Source organism: Ostrinia nubilalis, chromosome 11, assembly GCF_963855985.1.
Source record: "Ostrinia nubilalis chromosome 11, ilOstNubi1.1, whole genome shotgun sequence".
NCBI classification, from domain to species: Eukaryota; Metazoa; Arthropoda; class Insecta; order Lepidoptera; family Crambidae; genus Ostrinia; species Ostrinia nubilalis.
In genome coordinates this window covers 16,395,874-16,421,521 of record NC_087098.1, presented here as the reverse complement: position 1 = coordinate 16,421,521, position 25,648 = coordinate 16,395,874, and the positions used below count along the sequence as shown (strand labels likewise).

The 25,648-nt window shown below is 36.6% G+C and overlaps 2 protein-coding genes and 1 long non-coding RNA gene across 3 annotated transcripts; 1 reads left to right on the top strand and 2 right to left on the bottom strand.

Annotated features, from left to right (window-relative positions):
- Positions 1-1,176: 1,176 nt before the first annotated feature.
- LOC135076377 (organic cation transporter protein-like) lies at positions 1,177-5,604 on the bottom strand. The gene is made up of 7 exons (XM_063970868.1): positions 5,319-5,604; positions 4,852-5,068; positions 4,482-4,737; positions 4,069-4,400; positions 3,675-3,966; positions 2,706-2,887; positions 1,177-1,932 (listed from the first exon to the last, which is right to left on the bottom strand). Exons 1-7 carry the CDS (start codon positions 5,540-5,542, stop codon positions 1,771-1,773), a joined length of 1,665 nt encoding a protein of 554 aa, XP_063826938.1. The 5' UTR covers positions 5,543-5,604; the 3' UTR covers positions 1,177-1,770.
- A 1,998-nt stretch (positions 5,605-7,602) lies between these two features.
- Positions 7,603-21,007, bottom strand: LOC135076375 (organic cation transporter protein-like). The gene is made up of 7 exons (XM_063970867.1): positions 20,684-21,007; positions 20,164-20,380; positions 19,794-20,049; positions 19,384-19,715; positions 18,943-19,234; positions 8,672-8,853; positions 7,603-8,378 (listed from the first exon to the last, which is right to left on the bottom strand). Exons 1-7 carry the CDS (start codon positions 20,905-20,907, stop codon positions 8,217-8,219), a joined length of 1,665 nt encoding a protein of 554 aa, XP_063826937.1. The 5' UTR covers positions 20,908-21,007; the 3' UTR covers positions 7,603-8,216.
- On the top strand, positions 9,230-10,524 carry LOC135076376 (uncharacterized). Its single transcript, XR_010258252.1, has 2 exons — positions 9,230-9,843; positions 10,362-10,524. It is a non-coding gene; the product is annotated as an uncharacterized LOC135076376 (long non-coding RNA).
- Positions 21,008-25,648: the final 4,641 nt, after the last annotated feature.

Genomic DNA, 25,648 nt, shown 5'->3' with positions numbered 1-25,648 from the left:
CATTTTATCTACTAACATACAAGTAGTGGCATATTATGATGTTAAGATTAATCATATTTTCATTAGCAGAAAAAAAATGATAGATAATTTAAACGACCAATTCTTCTACTACAACTAGGTAGGTACTTCAATTTTGCTTAGAGACGTTTGGCTGGAGCCAGAAAAATAATAGGTACCTACTCAAATGGTACCTACCGATTAAAAATTTCTAGGGACTATTCGACTTAATATGTTTTTATTATCTTTAAAAATATATTTTATGTAATAAATGTGGTAACACGTGAAATTTGATTAGATATCGCGTTGGTCTTTATTATCAAAAATAATTGCGTTGTAAGAATTTCCCAATGATAAGATGTTGCTCAAAGTGCCGACCTTGATATGTATTCTGGTCACTTTCAGGATGTCAGATCGCGAGCAATTTAGGTTAATTCTAAAGGTAGTAATGGATGGTAGTAGTAAATAGATGGTACTTTCCCTTCAGGTGGCAATACAAAATTCCACCCTATTATTTTCTAGTTCGATGTCGTCGGTCCACCTTGTAGGTGGACGTCCCACGCTGCGTTTTCCGGTACGCGGCCTCCATTCCAGAACCTTTCTGCCCCATCGGCCGTCAGTTCTGCGTACTATGTGCCCTGCCCATTGCCACTTCAGCTTGCTAATACGTCGGGCTAGGTAGCAGGGAAGCGCTGGACGCAGGCCGCTACCAATCGATCAACATGGAAAGCATTGGGGGAGGCCTATGTTCAGCAGTGGACGTCCTGTGGCTGAAATGATGATGATGATGATGATTTTCTAGTTCTCCCATAATTTTGAGTTTATGTCATGGACAAATTCATATTCATTTATTCAATTTTACAGGAGTTCCAACAATAAAGTGTAGTAGGTACAAGATGTTCAAGTCTTTGTCTTCGTCTTTGTATTTACCACACAATAAAATAATGTTTTAAACTTTCACATTAGTTGTCAATACATATTAGTAGGATAAGATGTACCTACCTTACTTTCCCTTTTACCTAACCTTACTTTTTACCCTTCTACTCCCACTCCCTCTAATATATTAGTATAATTTTGATGTTTGCTCCCCATATTTGGAGGAGGCCTATGTACACATAAACTGTTAGGAAAATAGGTAGGTATAAAAAAACTTTGTTTTGTACAAAAAATATAATTTATTAAATCTAGTTACATTTTACTATGCTTACAAATAGTATAATATGTAAACACTTTATTATAAAAGAGAGCGATGCGTAAATACAATGAAAAATGATGTGTAGGTTGGAGTCACATTTACATGAAAAGCATAAATATTCTATCATTTGGAACGCAGGTGGCACCTATTTGATAAAAACGTTTTTATTTACCTGCTTTGGTAGCCTGCTGCTGTAGCTTAAATTTACTTACATACAGTCAATTAATAATATCTGATCAGGTTGCAAAATCTATCATAAAACTAGCTTTTGTTGTCCGCGTAGCGGGTGGCCAAAGCTCTCATAAAATTAGTGTCAGTGCTGCAGTAAGTAAGGCCTTCAATTTATTTCGTGAAATGATCTGAAATCAGAACAGCTCTAATCTCAGCCCTAAACAAACTAAAACTGTAGGATCGTCTACACTCGCTTATTGTTAAAGGTGACCGAGTTTCTCCCGCCACTTCACTCGACACCAGCCGATATGTTGTCCCGAAGTAGTGGCAGGGCAAGCTACGAGTATATTGGGACGCGTATGCCCTGAGAAGGGACTATATGCTAATGAATAATGAATGTTCTCAGATCAGTTGGGCCCGTCGCGCGGGCGCCTGCCCAGCGCCTCGGCCTCGGCGAGCGTGTCGGGCATCTTGGTGCCGAGCGTCTCGGGCTGCGTCAGCACCAGCACGCCCGACAGCAGCCCCATGGAGCCGAACAGGATCGACGGCAGCCCTTGCCAGTACTCCGTCTGCAAACAGGGAGAATGAAGGTATTAATAAACACTTCGTTCGTTCAGTGTTTACGAGTAAAATCTTGACTTGACTTGGTCTCTCCCATTACAGTAGTACCTACATTTTGATTGACATCATCATTTTAGCAAATTATATTTCAACTTTACCTTTTAAATAGTATTATTAATTAACCAACTAATTTGATCGGCCACCAACTTGTTTGTAAAATCAGTCAGACTTCTTTCTTATAATACTCAGAGCGACATCTAGTAATATACTATGAAACTAAATCATGCTAATTATTTATTAAATCTATAATAATTATCACAATATATAAATACGAGTAGGTAGATGGCGCTTTTCAGTTTTAATTATTTTAATGGTGATTATAGATAATTTTATTATTAATTTTACGGTTAAGTCAATAATCTTTGTTTTTTCGGGCATTTTTTGTATGTTTTTGCAAAATTGCTGGTATAGCTCAACAAAGAATAACATGTTTTCAGTGTTTAGCTTAATATACCGTCGTTTGTAGGTCCTGGTTGCCTTATTCTGAATTTTCTAGTGCTGCGCACAAAAGCCTGTTGAACAAAGGCTCAAGGATTTTCATAACGACCATCCTTACGCTGCTCGCATCTTGGTAATTCCCGCGACTTTCACCAGACCGTTAGTCCAACTAATGTGGGGTCCACCAAGGAGTAGTAGTGTAGAACATCAAACAAAATATGTGCTGGAATATGCTACGTTTACTTAAAAGCATCGTCATACTCCATGCAAGTCTGATACTCACCAGCACGGGAGTGAGAGGGGCGGTGATGGAGCCGACCCTCCCGATCATGGAGGAGAAGGCGAGCAGGCTGTGGCGGTACTGCGTGGGGTACAGCTCCGACGTGAACAGGTACAGAGACGTGAACACCACCGAGATTCCGAACTTGCCCAGCAAGAATATAATCAGCCGAAGCACGGTCAGGTCTGGAAGCCAAAACAAATACATGTACATGGTAAAAAATTCAGAGAATGCCCGTTAACGGCATTAAAGCTTAATTAAATAAAATTTACTGAAAGCATAAATTTTGATGGTTGACTAGGTAGTCGATTCAAACTGGGCTATTTAGGGCCAAAATTACTTATTGTACGGGTGAAAATGATGATTAAGAGACCACACAGTGAACCATATTCTAATTTTTAATCTGAGCTAAGATAATGATTGTATGCTTGCTTATTAAAAACAAATTCAAAACAATACTTCGTCAATCGAGCATATCGAAGGCTCGATTAACATCTAATCTGGTGAGTAGATACTCATAATCTAATCGTATGGTTATTAGTATGAATAGATAATACTTTTATTATTCTATTGTGCTTTAAGGTTTTGTATAGTCGAATTGCTGTGAGAACTGCTGTCTTTATGGGCCTCTAGATAGTATCCGTCGATATCACTTTTTTGTTGCAAAATTGCCTCTAATCTACCTATTCATAATCTTTTAGTATTAGTAGATAACACTTTTATTATTTATCTGCTATTGCGAATTACTGTGCGGTCTAAATAAAACATGAAGAACCTAATTTACATCGCATTTGTCGATAGCAAATTTTTGTTGCAAAAAGCACCGAAGTGTGACCACTGCTATGATGCCAGCCAGAGTGATGCTTTTGTTGGTGTTACTCTTAATATCCTTTCACTTTCATCAACCTTTTATAATATATCTAAAAATATGACAGAGATACGGACAGAGCCACAAAAAATGATATAGCTTACCAGAGGGAATAAATGCGAAAGCTAAGTTGCAAGCTGCGCTCAAGAGATATCCCCCAGAGAGAGTAGTCTTCCTTCCAATCCAGTTCAAGAGGAAAACAGCAAGAAAGTACCCAGGGATCTCAATGGCACAAGTGAGGATATAGTTCAGGTACATGGTGTCAGACAGGCTGGTGGAGTTGATGGACAGGCCGTAGTAGACGAAGGTGGTGGTGATCCACCAAATGGGAGTCGTGAGCACTCGTCGCAAAAGAACTGGAGATTTGACAATTGTAGCGATCATGCTTGGCTCATCCTTTAAAGGCAAAAAAATACTTAAGAATCATCTATTTTAGGTTGTATTGAATACGAGTATATTAATTTGTTGTTTATTAGTGCCAATGAATTAACAACATACCTTTTTCTCAACAACGACTGGAGGTTGCGGAGGGTTTAACAGCGCGTGCAATGATTTTTCACTAATTTGAGTCCCATTGACTCGAGCCACCTTTTCCAAAACAACTTTAGCTTCATTAAACTTCTGTTTAGACAACAGCCACCTTACGCTCTCAGATAGTATCCAGTAGTAGGAAACGATCAGGAAACAAGGGATGTGGAGTGCCATGATCATGTATCTCCAGGGCTGGATCACCCAAGCCACACTCCCAAGGATCATTTGGCCCACGGCGAACATAGAAGAGCAAGAGGCACTCGTGACGACACGGAACTTAGGACCAACAAACTCCGTAGCTAAAATTAAAAAAATATTGTAAATGATTAGATATCTGTAACAGTTAATTCTTATAACAGCTTTATGTTGAGCATCCTTACCAAAGATATACGCAGAACTGAAGGTGCCAGCTCCAAGAGTGGTTTGGAGGATTTGCAAGGCCAGGTACATGGGGTAGTTGACGGAGAAGGCGCGGATGAGGCCGATGAGCCCGAGGTTGAAGACGCTGATGACGAGCGCCACGCGGCGGCCGAAGCGGTCGGACACGTAGCCCGTGATGGGCAGCACCAGCAGCGTTCCCACGCTGTTCAGCGTGCCTGCTAGCGCGCGCATCCACTCCTGGCACCCGAGGTCGAACTGGAAAAACATCCACCTAGTATTCACAATGTTCTTTGATGGAGATCACATTTTCACATCTAAATATTTTCATCAAAGTCCTATTATGATTTTCGCAACGGTATTAGAACTCACATCGTAGACGACGGAATTGTCCCTCCCGTAGACGAAGCCGTCGCACGGGATCTGCTGGTCCTGGTAGAAGAGCGCGGCGGGGCAGGAGGCCAGCGAGCCGTTGGGGCCGCGCGGGGCGAAGCGCTCGCAGCTGGAGCCCGCCGGGATGGCCTCGCCCGTCCACGCGGGGTTGAAGTAGTGGTCTTTATGAGACTCCCCACATTCTGGGATCTGACACCTGGAATTTAAATTATATGTAACTTTCTTAAGGTGGCTATCAGAACAATAAATAAAGAACTGTTGTTTAAATTAATTAAATTATAGTTTATATTATAAAATAAAAATTGGTCAACAAAAATGGTTCATTTATAGTAAATCTAGAATTCAGGATAATGTGTTACGTAATTACCTATTATAATTTCACATAAGTTCACAGAAGCATCAATGTAGCTAGTGTTGTCTTTAAAAATTGCAATATTTGAAATTACCTGTGTGGAATAGCTGCAGCCGAGAAAATATATTCACTCATGAACGCAGACATAATCATGGGGATGGACACGAGCAGGAGGTTGAACAGCTGGAACTTCCCGAACTGGCCCAGCTCGTTCACGAGCACGTCGTCCAGCTCGATCGCCTTCTCCTGCAGCCCACTGTTGGGCGCCTTGCTGGGCCTCTCGGGCCCAGCCACACTCCCTTTGCGACTATCCGACATCTTCAGATCACTTTAAATGTTTACCTCTTCAAAATTTTGGAAACACGCAGCCGTAAGCGTGAGTCCGTATTGAGTACATTGATTTGATTTTTCACTATAAATCCTAACGATCCATTATCTACAGACATTGATAAAGATAACAAAATGCATAATGATAAGTTATAATTTAATTTTATCTAGGTACATACTATTTTTTTTATAAAAAAAGGCATTTGTATTATTGACTAAGAGCTAGTGAACGCCAACCCTACGTCTTTTTATAAAAGCTGAAAGTTTGTCAGCGTGACTTTTTCAGCTGCCTTAATTATAAATACGAGTATGCCTGTCTGGAAATGAGTTGGAACTGTCAAAACTGTCTGACTAATGAGGAAACTACTTCTGATGATTGCTCAAATATTATGTATAAAAATCAGCTTTTATAGTATAACGTAAGTCTAACTTTTCTGTATAGACTGTAATTCTACTCACGTCTATGTATTATATTTGGGCAATGATTAGATTAGAGAGAGATTAGAAGTTGTTTCCACATCAGCCAGATAGTTTTGACAGTTCCATCTCCTTGCCAGACAATTTTTTTAGGGTAGCCAAAGCCACGATGACCCAAATTTCATGATTAAAAATCCAGTCCTGTTGTCTTCCCTACCCAGGGGGGACAACAGGACTGCACCCGAATTACACAAAATAACGCATATTAATAAAAACACCACTAAATAAAACTTTTAAGTTAAGAAAAATAAACAACATTCTTGTTCAAATATGGCCTAAGAGTTTTATTTAAAATTAATTAAACTATGTTGCACCTTAGCTAGATAGACAGAACTTTGGGATTACGTAGGTTGAAAGTTGGCACTCATTTGAAAAAAAAAAACTGTGATTGTACTACCAAAGGAAATCATTATACAGGATGTTACATTATATAGTTGCCATTTAGATTAAAGAACAATGAACATAGGACGCTAAGAGCTGAACAACATGTAAAGTACCAACGCACGTAAAAATAAAAATGATTTGATTAAAGTACTTAGATGTCCACTTACAGTGAACACTCCCAATCTAGTACATAAATAGTTATTACATCGAATATCACTGCTAAACCAATTCTATCAATTGTTTTTTAAAGTTATAACAATTAATAAATTAAAAAATTGAGTTATTGTAGGTTTTCAAATAATACTTAGATCGTATCTTACTCCAATCACCCACATTGGAATAAGTAACTCGTTGATAATGAAATTGATTAATTTGTACCGAAAAACTAATATCTTGGTATTTAACCTACCTACTACTGATAAAGTTAAGTAATACCATTTTATCTACTAACATACAAGTAGTGGCATATTATGATGTTTAGATTAATCATTTCATTAGCAGAAAAAAATTGATAGATAATTTAAACGACCAATTCTTCTACTACAACTAGGTACTTCGATTTTGCTTGGAGACGTTTGGCTGGAGCCAGATAAACAATAGGTACTCAAATGATAATGGATTAAAGATTTCTAGGTACTATTCGACATTATAATGTTTTTATTATCTTTAAAATTATATTTTATGTAATAAATGTGGTAACACGTGAAATTTGATTAGATATCGCGTTGATCTTTATTATCAAAAATAATTGCGTTGTAAGAATTTCCCAATGATAAGATGTTGCTCAAAGTGCCGACCTTGATATGTATTGGTCACTTTCAGTTCAGCAATTTGTTCCTAAAGGTAGTAACAGATGGAATTAGTAAATAGATAGTACTTTCCTTTCAGGTGGCATTACAAAATTCCACCATAAATACTTAGTTCCCCCATAATTTTGAGTTTATGTCATGGACGAATTCTTCGTGTTTACCACACGATCACATTTGTTACTAATACAATATTAGTAGGATAGGATGTGCCTACTTTACCTCACCCTTCAACTCCCACTCCCTATTATATGTTTTAATATAATTTTGATGTTTTCTTAAGAAAATAAGATTGTTTCCCCCTGTTTGGAGGAGGCCTATGTCACGCCTATGTACACATAAACTGTTAGGAAAATAGGTAGGTATAAAAAAACTTTGTTTTGTACAAAAAATATAATTTATTAAATCTAGTTACATTTTACTATGCTTACAAATAGTATAATATGTAAAAACTTTATTATAAAAGAGAGCGATGCGTAAATACAATGAAAAATGATGTGTAGGTTGGAGTCACATTTACATGAAAAGCATAAATATTCTATCATTTGGAACGCAGGTGGCACCTATTTGATAAAAACGTTTTTTATTATTTGCTTTGGTAGCCTGCTGCTGTAGCTTAAGTGTTACTTACATACAGTCAATATCTTAATATCTGTTTAGGTTGCAAAATGTCTCATAAAACTAGCTTTTGTAGCCCGCGTAGCGGGCGACCAAAGCTCTCATAAAATTAGTGTCAGTGCTGTAGTAAGTAAGGCCTTCAATTTATTTCGTGAAATGATCTGAAATCAGAACAGCTCTAATCTCAGCCCTAAACAAACTAAAACTGTAGGATCGTCTACACTCGCTTATTGTTAAAGGTGACCGAGTTTCTCCCGCCACTTCTCTCGACACCAGCCGATATGTTGTCCCGAAGTAGTGGCAGGGCAAGCTACGAGTATATTGGGACGCGTATGCCCTGAGAAGGGCCTATATGCTAATGAATAATGAATGTTCTCAGATCAGTTGGGCCCGTCGCGCGGGCGCCTGCCCAGCGCCTCGGCCTCGGCGAGCGTGTCGGGCATCTTGGTGCCGAGCGTCTCGGGCTGCGTCAGCACCAGCACGCCCGACAGCAGCCCCATGGAGCCGAACAGGATCGACGGCAGCCCTTGCCAGTACTCCGTCTGCAAACAGGGAGATTATACGTGATAATCACTTCCAGACTTAGAGGTCTTCTTCTGAATGAAACCTCAAAATGTGAATTAGTCCATTACAGTAGGGCATTTTTGTCTAGAGCATTTTAAGTTAAATTACTTGAATTAAACTACAGAAGATACATAACAAGGTCAGAAGAACAGCAAGTACTCTTTCGATTCGAGAAGAGAATTCGTTGGTTAGTAGAATAGATCCAAAGAGAATTACTGGAAGATGCTAAGAATATGGTTACTTCTGGAATTTTAAAAAGTATGACACTCACAAGCACGGGAGTGAGCGGGGCGGTGATGGAGCCGATCCTCCCGATCATGGAGGAGAAGGCGAGCAGGCTGTGGCGGTACTGCGTGGGGTACAGCTCCGACGTGAACAGGTAAAGAGACGTGAACACCAGCGAGATGCCGAACTTGCCCAGCAGGAAGACAATCAGCCGAAGTACGGTCAGATCTGGAATTCAAAACAAATGTTCTGGACTCTGGGAACATCTCTGAATCAGAACTTTTCTCCAGACCAACAACATGTAATCTGGCCCTTTAAATATTATATTATACATTGAATTATCACGCACATTTCCCGATATATCCACCTAGAAATTAGGTACCTTTGAAGAAGCAATGTCAATTTTACTCTTCATTTCAGAAATATGGTGTTTGTGTTTGGTTGTTGTTATCTCCAGATACAGTATCAATAAAGTACCTACTCAAAGATACAATTATCTTCTAAGCAATGACCCATTAATTTGTTATTAATCCATGTTTGATATCGTTTAGTTTAGATGATATCGTTTGACCCATTAATTTGTTATTAATCCATGTTTGAGGAAAATAATTTAAGATATAAATTGAATTTGACATTGAATACACTGACATATAATCAATGCAAATTCCATGTAATTGACATTAACAATTATTTAAAAAATAACTGTTTATTGACAATAGATAAATATAATTATCTAAATAAATATTGTAAAAGACGAATAGCGAATTCGCTATCATATTTTATTAAATATTTAGCCATTAATTTGGCTAGCCAAACTGCTTTTATTGAGCAGAACATGGATGTTCGACCCTTGGAATCTGTTCCAAATCATAATTTAAATTACATCGTAAGACAATAGAGGATAACTCTGGCATACAAAATTCGGGTACAAAGAAATTTAACGGTTTTAATTTAGTGCATCAAAATGTACAAGGCTTCTCCGGCCTCAGAATACGGAACAAACCAGAAACCGTCAACGGGCGTAAATGTGTATTCATATAAAGTACTCCAAATCGCACTACTTTGACTTTAAAGCAATCAGTCAATGGCCGGCGCGCGCATTGTTTACATATCCGTCAGATTGACACTTTATAATTAAATTATGCCGTCTTGTGCCGTTCCAACATGTAAGAATGCTACTGGAATTACGAAGAAAGTGCATGGGATCATGTTTTATCCGTAAGTAGCACATTTCCAATTCATTTTAATTAAATAATAATTTTCAAAAAAAATCACGGTTGTATTTTGTAAGTGTTGCCACAGGTCAACGGAATATTTTACCCTACTTTTTTATATTGAATTACATTTGTCTACTTATAAAAAATTCACGCGTTAATTTTGTTAGCGTTACCACAGAATAATGGAATATTTTCCCCATCCTTTTTGTTTTAATTAGTTTTTAGTGTAATTTCATCCATGACATGACAACCTGATTAATTAAATTATAAGTGCCACTTGTGGTCTAAACTGAATAAATATTTTTGATTTTGATTTGATTTCAATATATTGAATTAATTTATAATATTACTCCCTAATAATGAGGAGATAATAAATTACTATCGTGAATTTCATACTTTCCCATTTATTCAAAAGTAAGGCATTGGTATCAACAGATCAGCAGCAGCAATATTTGTATATTTAATAATAATTTTAAGTAATTAATTATTGCTTACATACTTACTCTGATTTTTTTTCAGGATACACAGCCAGAGTTGCCTCGCAATCAAATTTAAGTATTGGTGATGTTTTTGATTTGGATTCTGTTTTTCACTCCAAGAAAAGTTAAACTAAAAGCACTACTGCGCCGTAAACAAATGTTTTGTTGTCGATATGTTTACATAATAAAGAACCTTAAGTTTCTTTTTTGTTTTACTTGGCATTCTAAAATTTATATTCGACTTTTGTAATTGACTTTTAAATAACATATTATACCTACATAAAATATAGTACATATATTACACTATTTAATAGAAATAAATAATCATCTTACACTTAGTTACTTCGGAGTAAAAATTAAATTCATAGGTAGGTAGGTACTATCTATGCCTATGGCCAGTCATGTCGTCTCGTTCTATCGCAAAGAATCACCATTTGATAAGAGCGAGAGCAAAAACGGAAATGGATAGTTAACACTGGCCGTGTGTACTTATTTCACTTACTTATTTTTTACTTGTTTAACATCTCTTTAAAAAATTACATAATTTTACCCCAAAAATGGGGGTGTCACACGGCGCTAGTAACACTAAAGGGGGTAGAGGGGCGCGGGAGGGGAAGTATTTTGGACACAAGTTGCCGCGTAGAAATGTTAGCGAACACTCCTTCTGGTTTGTTCTGTATTCTGAGTCTCCGGCAAAGACTTGGAAATTGAGTTATTTATCCAAGAATTGAATATTCATGTCTTATGTTTAACGGAACATTGGCTCAGGCAATATGAACTAATGCTGAGCATTAATAATTATAAGCTTATTAGTTCATTCACTAGAGAGTTAGCTATTCGTGGAGGGTCACTAATATTAATCAATGATAAATTAAAATGTAAAGAGCGTAAAGATATTGTATCAGATTCTCTCTCTGTCGAGCGAACTATTGAGCTGTCATGTGCAGAACTGGACGACTATGTTATTGTATGTGTATATAGACCCCCATCTAGAGAAATCAATAATAAATTTTGTTAATTCTGATCATTGCGGTCAAATAGTGTCATTTCAACACCATTTTGTGCCATCGAGCAAGGAAATAGAATATAGACCAGTCACTGCATCCCAGAAAGACAAATTTAAATCTCAAATATCTAATAAGGTCCCACTTTTGCATTATTTTAACTGTAGTATAAATATTTTATATGAGCAATTATTTGAATTAATTAAAAATGAGTTCAATAAAACTTTTCCTAAGAAAACAATTATTATTAAAAACAATAAAACTAAATTCAGTGACTGGGCTACAGTAGGTATTTATATTAGTAGGAAAAAAATGTTTGAATTATATGGTAGAAAAGCCTATAGTAGCGACCCGGACTTTATAGAATATGTAAAAAAATACTCAAAAGTTTTTAAACAAGTTTGTACCATGGCAAAATCTATTTACATACGTGACAAAATTAAAAACTCTGGCAACAAAATTAAAGCTACTTGGAATTGTATTAATAAAGAAACTAGTAGAATTATATCTCGGGATGACACATTCGCATTAAAAATTGATAATAAGTATATTAAATGCAATGATAAGGTAGCAAACGCATTCGAAGGTTACTTCTCAAATGTACCAATCATAACAACAAGCAATCTTAATTCATGTTCATATCAGGCAATGTCTCTTCTCGAGGGTTGTGTTGATGTTTGCAATAGCCCATTAAAATTTAGACAAATAGACCCCATAGTTATTATAAAAACTTTCAAAGAACTAAATATAAAAAAGACAGAGGATATATGGGGCATATCAACAGACATAATAAAACCCATCATTCCTCTTATAGCTCCCCATTTAGCTCATATCTTTAATGAATGTATTAACAAAGGTCAGTTCCCTACCCTGATGAAACATAGTAAAATCATACCATTATTTAAAACAGGAGACAAAAGTGACCCATCCAACTTTAGACCTATATCGATACTACCTGCGCTCAGTAAAATATTTGAAAAAAATATTTTCAATCAACTACTGTCTCATTTTAACTTAAATAAACTGTTTCATGAAAAACAATATGGGTTCACAAAAGGGAAAAGTACGACCGATGCAGGGGTTGCTCTTATCAAACACATTTTCGATGCTTGGCAGGAGAAAAAGGATGCTATTGGTGTATTTTGTGACTTATCGAAGGCGTTTGACTGTGTTGATCATCAAACTCTGTTATTTAAGCTAGAACATTATGGCGTATCAGGCAAGGCCTTAAGCCTATTACACTCTTACCTCTCAGACAGATTACAAAAAGTAAATATTCACGGAACTAACTCTTCGGGCGCCCCCCTAAAAATGGGAGTGCCCCAAGGCTCAATACTGGGACCATTGCTCTTTCTGATTTATATAAATGATCTACCTTTTTATTCAAAGGACCTTTGTGAGATAGTATTATTTGCTGATGACACTTCTTTAATTTTTAAAACTGACAGGCGTCAGGAAATATTTGACGACGTGAATAATGCTCTTTCCAAAGTATTAGACTGGTTTACAACTAATAATTTGCTATTAAACGCAAAAAAAACTAAATGTTTAAAATTCACTATGGGGCCGTCCATATATTACGTCATTCAAAATTAGGGGGGGGGGGGTTGGTCTGTGGATGACGGTAAATGACAGATAGGGGGGGGGGGGGGTGTTTCGAAATTGACGTCATTCTTATTTATGTATAATATGTATGTATTTAAAAACAAAAGTATATAAGTAGTATATCCGTTAAGCTAGCACCCATAACTTGTTCTACGACAAATATTGACGAAGTTATGGCCAAATTACTAAAAAAGTTCACTGACCGCCCGGCGCGGGGACGATGACGTCACTATATCCGATCCGAACGCTGCCGGCGTACTGCGTGGATAGAAAATATTTTTTTCTAGCCAAACTATCATTTTTAGGAAAAACTTGTAATGACATTTATTCGTCAGAATAAAGTAAGCTATCGATAGGTAATTTTTAAAAATAGAAATTGTGAAAAATAACGGAAAAAATCCATACGCTCATACTATTAAATGGAACGCAGAGACGCGATTGGGGTCTCCGCGGTGGTATATTTGGCGATTTATTCAAATAAAGTGTTCATAAGTGTTGTTAGAGTCATATCATCTTCCAAGTAAAATAAAAAAATGTATAAGTATTAATTTATTTACTTCTAACAATAAGGTATAGCTAAGGCAGATACACTCTGCCTAGGCTACAAGACATTGCTATGAAGATAATTTCGATGTACACGCAATACCTACCTGTTATTTAGTTTTTCTGAGTTAAACCTACGTACCTACCTATCTATTCGCCGTTCCCATGGGCGGGCCAGCTGCTGCAGGAAAGAACAGCTGCTCCCTCTTGGAAATCTATTTAATCTTGGCCTAGAAGCTGGGTATGACTCCCCCGCCCCCATCCTCTCTCCAGGTCATAAGCTGGGCATGACTTCCCCCTCGGCCAGAAGTTGGGTATGATTTACCCCCCCCCCCCCCCCAGGCCCGAAACTGGGTATGACTTGCCCCTCCCCCTCCCCCAAGGCCAGAAGCTGGGTAAGGCTTGCCCCTCCCCCAGGCCATAAGCATAAGCTGGATATAACTCCCCTTCTCCAGAAGCTGGATATGACACCCCCCCCATGCGAGAAATGCCAGAAACTGGGTATGACTTGACCCACCTCCCCTCCCCCCCCCCCCAGGCCAGAAGCTGGGTAAGGCTAGCCCCTCCCCCCAGCCCATAGAAACTAGTTATGACTTGACCCCCCCCCCCCTCCCCCAGGCCAGAAGCTGGGTAAGGCTAGCCCCTTCCCCCAGTCCATAAGCATAAGCTGGGTATGACTTATGACTTATGACTATGACCTATATTTTCCATCCCAATAGTACGCCGGCTGCGCTCGATTCGGATATAGTGACGTCACGCGGCCCTGCGTACGTTGACTTTTAGCGGCAAAAACGGCCTATGTTTATTACTTAATTTTATCTTCGTAAGTAATGGTCCGATTTGGATAATTCAAAAAGATATAGCTTTCTTATGTCTTAAAGATTAACGTAGTTTTATTGAATTTTCTACAACAGTACTGATCCTCATTGTCCAAAGATTTATTTTTATATTTTTTTTATTATTTATTTATAGTTTATTGTTCACGTACAAAAAGATTTTTTTTAAATTTATTTCTAAAAAGAAATTTCTTCCAGCACACCTAGTAAGTGAGACTCCAAATGTGAGAGGCGGCTAAGGCGCGTATAATACTAAAATAACTCATAATAAACATACAAAAAAAATAATAAAAAGTGATTCTATAACCAAGTGTTTTAATCATATTTTATAATACCCTATTTTTCTCAAATCTGCAATGTTTTAATTTTGTCAAACTGGTAATGACGTCAATTTTGGGAGAGGGGGGGGGGGGTCATCAAGAAATGACGATAGGATGATTGTAGGGGGGGGGGGGTCTAAAATCTAAAAAAATCGATGACGTAATTTATGGACGGCCCCTATGCCTAATGTCAAACAAGTTAATACTAATATTACAGTAAATAATGAACGCATTGAACTGATAAACTCTACTGTCTTTCTAGGTATTACCCTAGACTGTAAATTACAATGGGGCCCCCATATTGCTGCCTTGGCGGGAAGACTTAGTTCAGCTGCCTTTGCGGTGAGAAAGATCAGAAACTTGACTGATGTTGAAACAGCAAGGCTTGTATATTTTAGTTATTTTCATAGTATTATGTCTTATGGTCTTTTACTGTGGGGCTCAGCAGCAGACATAGAATCAATTTTCATTTTACAGAAAAGAGCTGTTCGGGCAATATACGGTCTTAAACCACGTGACTCGCTTAGAGAAGTTTTTAAAGAAATCAATATATTGACTGTGGCTTCGCAATACATATTTGATAACATTATGTCCGTACCGCGCGGGAATAACTTGACATGTCATTTTTGCGTACTTTTCAGGGGAGCGATTTTAAAGTTTAGAGTTCTCTGGTAAATCGGAATTAATGATAATTGATATTTTTATGATTGAAATAAGCTAATTTGATGCGTATCTTTCGATTGGCGTAAGAATTTGATTAAATTATCTTCATAATCTATTAAAAAAAAGACTTGTCAAGTTGTGTACCGACGACTTGTCAAGTTATTCACCAAAGAAAAACAAACATTTAAGGTGTAAAAATTGGATTTAAGTTAATTATTTTGAATGAAGTTTAAGTAAAAAAACAAAACATAAAAATAGAACATATTTTTATCACTTTTGCAATGAAATAGTAACAAATTTATTAGAAAAATCAAATATAATCGCAGATTATGATTGCTTTTGATCAGATAATTGTACGTTTACTTAAAATTAAAAAAAAAGACAAATAAAAGAACAAAAGCCATGCTTCATAACAAGCACAATTAATTTTAATTATTTTAGGCTTACCATTAGGCTTAAAATAATTAAAATTAACTGGATATATTTTTGCGTAAGGTCGACACGCCCTTTCGCGTCCACCGTCCAATTCACGTCCAAATAATGGATCACTCTAGAACGTAAGCTATTGCTATGATTCCCTGAATGTATGACAGGTAAACCCACATTAAAAAATCTTATAGCATGCTACCGTTTTTTGCCAAAAATAAATCCCACGTGAGCAGGTGCGCGTTTCAAGGTAAGTTTTTAATATATTTAGGTCTAGTTTGGGATTTACCGCAGTCTCTAAGCCTTAACCATGAACCATACAATACGGATAATGATATCGGTGATTGTACTTTATTAAATGACACTTAAAATAAGGTGGATGCGAATTTACTACAATGAAATTTCCACTTTGCGTCAGAAGTGATCGCGGTCTGGTCTAACTGGGTCTAAGATATTAAAATATACAAAACAATGCATGTTGTATATTATTTAAAACGTTATTTACATGACTTATCGAACACAAAGATTTTTTTCAGTACTTAGGCCTTTTCCTGGACGCTAATACACACTCCAAATGTAGCTTACCCTTTGTGATAGCCAATTTGCGTCCACATTATCACGACATTTTTTGAAATACAGACGTTGTAAATAATATTAAAAAGCAAACTGTGCCTAGAGAGGAGACCATAATTATTGCAAATTGAGCCATACTATTGAAATTTAAAAAAATGAAATAAACTAAAATATAAATGTATGTTTATAATTATTAAGTGTGATACCTAAATATTTTGAATACCAATTAGTAAGATTTTATCTATATATTTTTATTTCCATGCTGTTATTAATTATTAGTGATTTTGAATGCATTTTTTCTATATTATATTAATATTACAAAGATATTAAAACTTCTAATGGTTTAGAGCAAGTTTAATACTATACTTATAAAGACTAAAGGGAGCATAATGATAACAATTTTTCGTTCAAAATGATTACGAAAAATTGTATAATATTATTTTTATTCCTCAAATCTACCAACTCACTAAATGGACGAGATCTGGCATATCGACCCTACTTACCTCATCATTATTCCTAATTAATGTCATTGATGTCAATAGACTATAAAAAATATCCGGAACTTAAAGTTGACCTAAAAGTTTATTATTAGATTTTTTACTTATATTCGGTTGTCAAACGAAATCTTAGTCTGTTATGAAAAAAACATTAGTAGATAGTACCTACCTATTGACTAAACTTATCCTTCTACTTTCAACTTGCTATTTAAAGGTTAATTTAGTTTTAAACTATTGAAAATAGTAATAAAAGTAATAATTAACGCTTAAATATATTAAAAATATATTTTCAGGGGTTGCTAAGTAAAAAATATTTAAAGACACTCGAAATCCTGACAATGTTATATTTTAAAAACTGCTAATGACACATATAAAAATATGATTATACGAATGTAATAGCTGGATAACTCCAAATATCCAAACTCTTGACAGTGTGCATAACTAGACAACTCCACATATCATGGATATGTTTAGTACTCAGAGGGGATCATAACTTGATAACTGTTTTTGTCAAATTAAAAACGAAAATCCATAAATGTATAAGTCGAGATATTAACAAATACATGTTCTGACATACATTGATAAATCGAAATATAAATGTTTGTACGAATAATATTAATTGGATATATCGTTATGTCAAATATTTATTGCCTAAATTAGAGATATTTACTTATGAACAAGAGCTGTATTTCAAGTATTTTTGGGTATTTCGAGTTGAGTTTTTTATACCAGAAGGGTATAAGGTAGAGGAAACGTTTAAGCTAATAAAAAAAAAAAAGTGCAGGTCGAGATGTCAAGTTATTCCCGCGCGGTACGGATGTATGTCCGTAAACATATACATTTATTTACTAAGAAAAGTGACGTCCACTCATTTAACACGAGACATAAGAATAAACTTGCTGTTCCATCATTTAGGTTGCATAAGATAGGTAATTCATTCTTGGGGAAATGTATTACCATATTTAACAAAATACCACACAACCTTGTCGAATTGCCAATAAACAAATTTAAGATACATATAAAAAATACCCTTATGTCCAAAGGGTACTACAAGGTTCGAGACTATATTGATGACAAGGATGCGTGGTCAGTTCAGTCTGCACATATTTGATGTACTTAAATTTGACTATTCTTACCGTTAGATAATTCCTGGCAATAAGTGGTGACTGAGTTTGTTCCGGCGTTTCTTCTCAGCACTTGCCATATGTTTGTCTCGAAGCGCTGGTAGGGCCCAAAAGATAAGGAGACATGTAAAGTGCCCCATAAGGGCTACCTTTTCTTTTTTTTATTATTTTCTATTGACGTTCATAAGTGCCACTTGTGGTCTAAACTGAATAAATATTTTTTTGATTTTTGATTTTGATTTTTTGATTTTTAGAGATTTCACATGCATTGTTGTGTCGTAATTTTTTTTTTAATAAAAACTTCGTCAGGTTAGCCCATTATTAGTTATTTCATGCTGTGTTTTTATTTAAAGTAGAAGGCATAGGTACTAAACTTTTTAAAATAAATTTCCCGCTTTATCATTAATACAATTCCTAATCAGAATTATTAAGATTCCTATCAAAAACTAATTCAAGACAATACTTTAACCGATAGGCTCGATTGACGTATAATCTAGAAGGTAGGTACTGTTAATCTAATCATCTAGTTATTAGTGCCATAAAGGTAAGTCAATGTTTTTTATTAGTAGAATTGTTAGCCACTGTCGATAGTATTTTCTGTCGTGAAATTGTATCTATGTAGATTGTAGGTACTATGTATTATATCCTTTTATAACCAGAGCGATGCTTTTGATTTGCTTTTTTAAGCATATTTTTATGTTATTTATTTATGTTCAAATTTTATTATCCTAATCACTTCTAGCTTTCACTTTTATCATCACCTGAAGCAGTAGTAGGGTTAATACTGGATCGTGTAAAAGTGCTTTTTAAAAGCCTACTTGCATAAATAAATGAGTTTTATGAGTTTTTAGTTTTCATCCTTTTATATCTTGTTGCTACAATAAACACAAACCAATCATTAATTTTATCAAGCTAGGGGTGATATTTTTTATAAATAGCTTTTAATATTTTGAAATGCTATTTAATATTATACTTGTGTTAAAAACCAACAATTAATATGGCAGATCCACAAGAAAATGGAAAAACTTACCAGTGGGAATGAACGCGAAAGCGATGTTGCAAGCAGCACTCAGGAGATATCCCCCGGACAGAGTGGTCTTCCTTCCAATCCAGTTCAAGAGGAGAACAGCAGAGAAGAAGCCAGGGATCTCGATGGCGCAAGTGAGAATGTAGTTCAGGTACATGGTATCGGACAAGCTGGTGGAGTTGATGGACAGGCCGTAGTAGACGAAGGTGGTGGTGATCCACCAAATAGGAGTCGTGAGCACTCGTCGCAAAAGAACTGGAGATTTGACGATTGTAGCGATCATGCCCGGCTCATCCTGTAAAACCAAGAAAATACGAATAGAAATGTCTATTATCCAATAAAATTCTGATGCAAATCAATCTGACATTCATGAAAAAAATGCTTGCAATCGTCATTAAATTTCTTAAGTCATCGCTATTTTATATTTATATTAATATTGATTACCTTATTCTCAACAACGACTGGAGGTGGCGGAGGGTTCATTAGCGCATGCAAGGACTTCTCGCTGATATGAGTCCCGTTGACTCGAGCCACCTTCTCCAGGACATTCTTAGCTTCGTTATATTTCTCTTTTGACAACAGCCACCTCACGCTCTCAGATAGTATCCAGTAGTAAGAAATGATCAGGAAGCAAGGGATGTGGAGTGCCATGATCATGTATCTCCAGGGCTGGATCACCCAAGCAACACTCCCAAGGATCACTTGACCCACGGCAAACATAGATGAACAAGTCGCACTGGTGACGACACGGAATTTAGGACCAACTAACTCCGTAGCTGAAATTAAAAAAATATTGAAAATAACATATCTGTAACCGTTAATTAATATAACAGCTTTATGTTGGGCATCCTTACCAAAGATATACGCAGAACTGAAGGTGCCAGCTCCAAGAGTGGTTTGGAGGATTTGCAAGGCCAAGTACATGGGGTAGTTGACGGAGAAGGCGCGGATGAGGCCGATGAGCCCGAGGTTGAAGACGCTGATGACGAGCGCCACGCGGCGGCCGAAGCGGTCGGACACGTAGCCCGTGATGGGCAGCACCAGCAGCGTTCCCACGCTGTTCAGCGTGCCTGCTAGCGCGCGCATCCACTCCTGGCACCCGAGGTCGAACTGGAAAAACATCCACCTAGTATTCACAATGTTCTTTGATGGAGATCACATTTTCACATCTAAATATTTTCATCAAATGCCTATTATGATTTTTGCAACGGTATTAGAACTCACATCGTAGACGACGGAATTGTCCCTCCCGTAGACGAAGCCGTCGCACGGGATCTGCTGGTCCTGGTAGAAGAGCGCGGCGGGGCAGGAGGCCAGCGAGCCGTTGGGGCCGCGCGGGGCGAAGCGCTCGCAGCTGGAGCCCGCCGGGATGGCCTCGCCCGTCCACGCGGGGTTGAAGTAGTGGTCTTTATGAGACTCCCCACATTCTGGGATCTGACACCTAAAAATAATAATTATACTGACACTTCCCTAGATGTTTCAGAGTAGGTAATTATAAATAGTAGCTTTTTGCTGCGGCTTCGCTCGCGTTAATTTCTGTCTGTCACAGAATGTTTTTATCTATCCATATTCTATAGCCTATATTCAGAGATATTGTTGAATAGTAAAGATGAAAGAATTTTTCAAATCGGTTTAGTAGTTGCAGAATCTATTCAATACAACAAACTAATCTTTTCTATAGGAAAGTTGTTTGAACTGGGTGATTAATTCGTAGGTTGAAAGAACTTAGAACATTTGAAATTACCTGTGTGGAACGGCTGCAGCCGAGAAAATATATTCGCTCATGAACGCAGACATTATGATGGGGATGGACACGAGCAGGATGTTGAACAGCTGGAACTTGCCGAACTGGCCCAGCTCATTCACGAGCACGTCGTCCAGCTCGATCGCCTTCTCCTGCAGCCCACTGTTGGGCGCCTTGCTGGGCCTCTGGGACCCAGCCACACTCCCTTTACGACTATCCGACATCTTCAGATCACTTCAAATGTTTACCTCTCCAGAATTTTGGAAACACGCAGCTGTAAGCGTGAGTCCGTATTGAGTGCCATTATTTTGAGATTCAGTATAAATCCTTTACGATCCCTTATCTGCAGATAGGATCAAACATTGATAAAGTTAACAATGTGGATTATGATAGTTATAATTTAATTTATAATAAATACTGAGAAGATTATTTGTAAGTATTTTGATTTATAAAAAAGCGTTTGTGATTATGTTTGTTCCTTGCATTAATGGTGGTCGATAATATCTTTTAATAATGGAAAGCAGTAAAATTATTTGAATTTACATGTTAACGCTTTGTTACTCACAAAGCAATTCCTAAGTAAAAAACTAAAAATAAAAACATTAATGAACTGCAATCACAAAAAAATGCAATAATGACAAATTAATTTGGCAATCATTCATGACCAATCAACAGTCCCGAGAACCTTCTATTCCACGCCAATCCAATTAATTGAGTGCATAATTCGAATCTTAATTTTACCAACGTTTAATGAAAGGAGCTGGCCAATTAACCAAACAGACAGCTACACTTTTAAAAGTCAGGCGCACAAACAGTAAACGATCCGCAATACTCGTAGGTAGCAGAATAATAAACAATGGACATAGTCAGGCCGCTAAGCTCTGTGCTTCTATTCTTACAACTCGCAGCACGTGCGGGGCTAATAATAAATACTTCACGTCACAGAAGTAGGAGCGGTAGTGCAATAAATGTCGCAAATTTATTTTATTACATACTCGTACCTAATTAGGTTAGCAGAACGTCTTCAAGCTGTTGAAGTCTGCATTTTAACTACAATAATTTCACCAGTTACGGATATTTATATTGTTAATTGTAATTGATTAGGTACTGAGATCTCTATTAAGGATATTGTTAATAATTTATTTATTAACCTACGGGGAAAAATATATAAAGCAAACCAACAAAAAGTATTGACTGTCAGATTTTCAATAATTCTATTCTAATTCACTAGTCTAGTGTTAAAAATCGACAAATGGCGATAACTACGCAAATAATACTCTCCAAAGAAAAGCAGAAAAAAAAATTCATAAAATAAACCGACAGCAGCCACTTACTTTGCCATGTAGATATATAAATAACAAAACTTTGTTACAAATTTAAAACATCTCACAATTACTAAGTTCAACACTGTTGCACATGACTACCTAAGTACGAGTACAATTATTTAAATGTTAACCTACAAAACCCTACTTCTTTAAACTCAATGCAAGACCAGTAGACGCGTCAGTCAAGTGCCGTAATAATAGTTTTGAGTTAATACTCGTAGATAAGAAAAAAATCTTAGGATTTACTTTAGAACGTAGACAAACATTGCAATCAGAAGGTACATATTGAAAATACCTACCTACCGTGTACCGGAATAAAATAAATTCGTTTACCCACTAAAATGGTTAATTAAGTAAGTACCTATGTATGAAGATTCAATCGAAGCATTGAAATTAGTATGTATAATAATGAACTTGGACGAATTAACCCAAGATAATGAAGTATTAAAGCTTGTATCACTTGTATCGTAAACGATACGAGCTCGATAGATCGAGCATATTTTTTAAATCTTGTAAATTTTTATTTAAAAAAAAAAACAAACAAAACTCTGTAATAAGAAATTAAGGTCGCTGAAATACTTGGCTCTGGAAATTCATTTAGGTTAAGATAACATAAGTTAATTTTCTTCCATTTATTATCCTAAATATTTGTCTGCGACAAAAGGATTAAGTATTCGTACTTTTATGAATACATTATTATAAAAACAATAAGTTTGTGTAAAAAATATTTATGCGTTTAATCTATAGCAATAAATAATGAATTGAGCCGGTAAATCCTTGTGATAAGAACCGATACCATATCACCTAAGCGGTATAATGAGCAAAATAAAAAAAAAATGTTTAAGGTCGTCTGTAAGACTCCCATATTAGTTAGGGAGGCGAATAGGGGAATTTTCGGCAATACTCGAGCGTGGCAGTTTAAGATATGAGAGATACCTTAGACCTAATAGAACAACTTTGTAAAGTATTTAGCTCTATAGGTATCTAGTGACGAGCGCCTAGGATAGACGATCAGATTAGTAAAAAAAATGGATAGTCTGAAATACTCGAGCGCGTCAGATTAAGATATTGGGGGTTGATTTTAGTGTTTAAAGACTAAATTTAACTAATCTGACGATAAGTCCTTGACGCCGCCGAGTTATAGGGTCGCGAACTTGTAAAAAAAAACGTTAAACCGGCATTCTCGAGCGCGATTTTTTATTTTTTATTTTGAAGAAGAATACTTACTAAAAATACAAAATCTGCCGGTTTTCGCATGACCGGAAGTGTGAAGAAGCCATTTCGTCTTCCTAAGAACGCGTTACGGCATATAAGTCGCGAACGATACATTTTACAAAAAAAAAGTTTAAATCTACATTTACGTTGGTTGTATCTATCGCTTTATTGACATTCTTAAATTCCCCATTTTATCAAGGAGAAAGAAAGGAAAAAAAAGAAACCAAAAAACCTTTTTCGGTCAGATTAAGAGAACCCACTAACATTTTTGTCAGATTAAAAAATATGCTTTCAGGATACCGAGATAAACCTCCCCTTTGAAAATCTGACGCGCTCGAGTATTTCAAAAAAACTTTTTTTTTGCATTTTCAAAAATTCATCGTAACTTATCGTCACGCCGAAATCGTCAGTTTTTTTAAAGGGAGCTTCCTTGGGGCCTACTTAACACCCCTTCCGAAAATCTGACGCGCTCGAGTAATTTTTTTTTTTTCATTTTTGACTTTTTTATATGCCTCCACCACTCATACCGGCAGATTAGTATACCGTTGTTATCAGAGGCACTCGGCGCATACGTAGTATGAATATCTGACGCGCTCGAGAATGCCCAAGTAACTGTTTTTTGTAACATTTTTGAAAAACCGTACACGCCAAACCCACCGCTAAAATGGTTTTTGCCATACGAGCTTTTCTTTTCCAAATTATTTTATCTTTCGATTTTGATAGGTCTCGACGGCGCCGTTGAATTACGCCATTTAGCTACCTCGCCTCTATGAGGTCTTTTCGTATTGGCACCAAAGTAATAGAAACCAACTGATTAACCAGGGGCTCGGAAGTCCCGCAAGCCCCTTGCTTAATACCCATTAAATACATTGAAGGGGTTCACCTTGTGACCGTGTCTACTACGAGTTGACGCTGCAGATTACAAATAACTAGTACAGTACCACGGTAATACTATCTATACAGTATTCCAACTCGACCATATTTTTGAAATAAATGTCAACAGCCGCGCGGTACGTCGCAGTATGACAACATGCGATAGGGCTGCCCACCTGCAGACCCTTTTTCATTACATCAGCCTACTTAGAATTTCTTTTAAGTTTTTTTGTTTGTTAGTTTTGTGAATGTAGGTATTTTGTGATTGTATTTTTTTTTATTTTGACAAACAAAATACTTCTTGAATGAAATAGGATAAAAATGCATGCTGTTTTTTGTGATTAGTAGATTTAATTAAAAAAATATATTTTTGTTAAGATTTAGTAGGTAACAAATCTTATCTTCTATACTTATAATAAATTTGTAGAGACGTCAATACTGTACATGAAATATATTTTCAAAATAACTATCAGGGGGTGATTAGTGATCGATACTGATGCCAAAAATGCAATCAGTATAATTTTTGTCTGTCTGTCTGTATGTTCTTTATAGACACAAAAACTACTCGACGGATTTTAACGAAACTTGGTACAATTATTCTTCATACTCCTGGGCAGGTTATAGTATACTTAGAAATTCCCACGGGAACAGGAATTAGCGGGAAAATCCTTTTGTATGAAAAATCTAAACCGCTTAAGTAAAACGCTTGAAATTTAGCATGTAGGTACCTTAGTAAAATTAAAGCTTATTTACAACAAGGAATTCCCGAAATTCTTACGGGAACGGGAATTAGCGGGATAATCCTTTTGTATGAAAAATCTAAATCGCTTAAGTTAGACGCTTGATATTTGGCATGCAGATACCTTAGTAAACTTAAAGCTTAGTTACAACACGATATTGCAAAATTCCCACGGGAACGGGAGTTAGCGGGAAAAAACATTTGTATGAAAAAATCTAAACCGCGCCGCGTAAGATAGATGAAGGGTAAAACGGGATCCACGCGTACGAAGTCGCGGGCGGCCGCTAGTCTAATCTTAAATTTGCGACCGTAAAATGTATGCGCCTCGATTGAGGCGTACAAAATGCTTGTTTATTATACAGGGTGTTAGGTAAATCGGTTTTTTTTATAAGCCGACACTAGCCCATGTTAACATGTGCATATAAATGGTATGGTGAAGTCAGAACAGAAAATTGATAATTATCATCATTTTAATAATTTTAATATAAACGACTTATAAACCCATTTACCTAACACTCTGTATAAACATGTACTTGTAATTATTTTTATAAAAAAAAGAGCGCTTACTGTTTAAAAAACAACACGTTCGTTCGTTCGTTCGTTCGTTTCAGCCGAAAGACGTCCACTGCTGGACAAAGGCCTCCCCCAAGGATTTCCACAAAGACCGGTCCTGCGCCGCTTGCATCCAGGTACTTCCCGCGTAAAAAACAACACATCGTCCGTTTATTACTGTGGCACATTCGCGACACCCCCGACTTTTGCATGTCGAGCGCATACCGAGATTTAATTTCGAAGGAAAGCTTGCGTTTCGTC

Coding starts and splice junctions, on each gene's coding strand:
- LOC135076377 (XM_063970868.1), bottom strand. CDS start 5,542: ATGTCGGATAGTCGCAAAGGGAGTGTGGCTGGGCCCGAGAGGCCCAGC. Junction 5,069..5,318: donor GCTGCAGCTATTCCACACAG/GTAATTTCAAAT, acceptor TTTAAATTCCAG/GTGTCAGATCCCAGAATGTG. Junction 3,967..4,068: donor CAGTCGTTGTTGAGAAAAAG/GTATGTTGTTAA, acceptor TTGCCTTTAAAG/GATGAGCCAAGCATGATCGC.
- LOC135076375 (XM_063970867.1), bottom strand. CDS start 20,907: ATGTCGGATAGTCGTAAAGGGAGTGTGGCTGGGTCCCAGAGGCCCAGC. Junction 19,235..19,383: donor CAGTCGTTGTTGAGAATAAG/GTAATCAATATT, acceptor TTGGTTTTACAG/GATGAGCCGGGCATGATCGC. Junction 8,854..18,942: donor TTTCGCGTTCATTCCCACTG/GTAAGTTTTTCC, acceptor TTTGAATTCCAG/ATCTGACCGTACTTCGGCTG.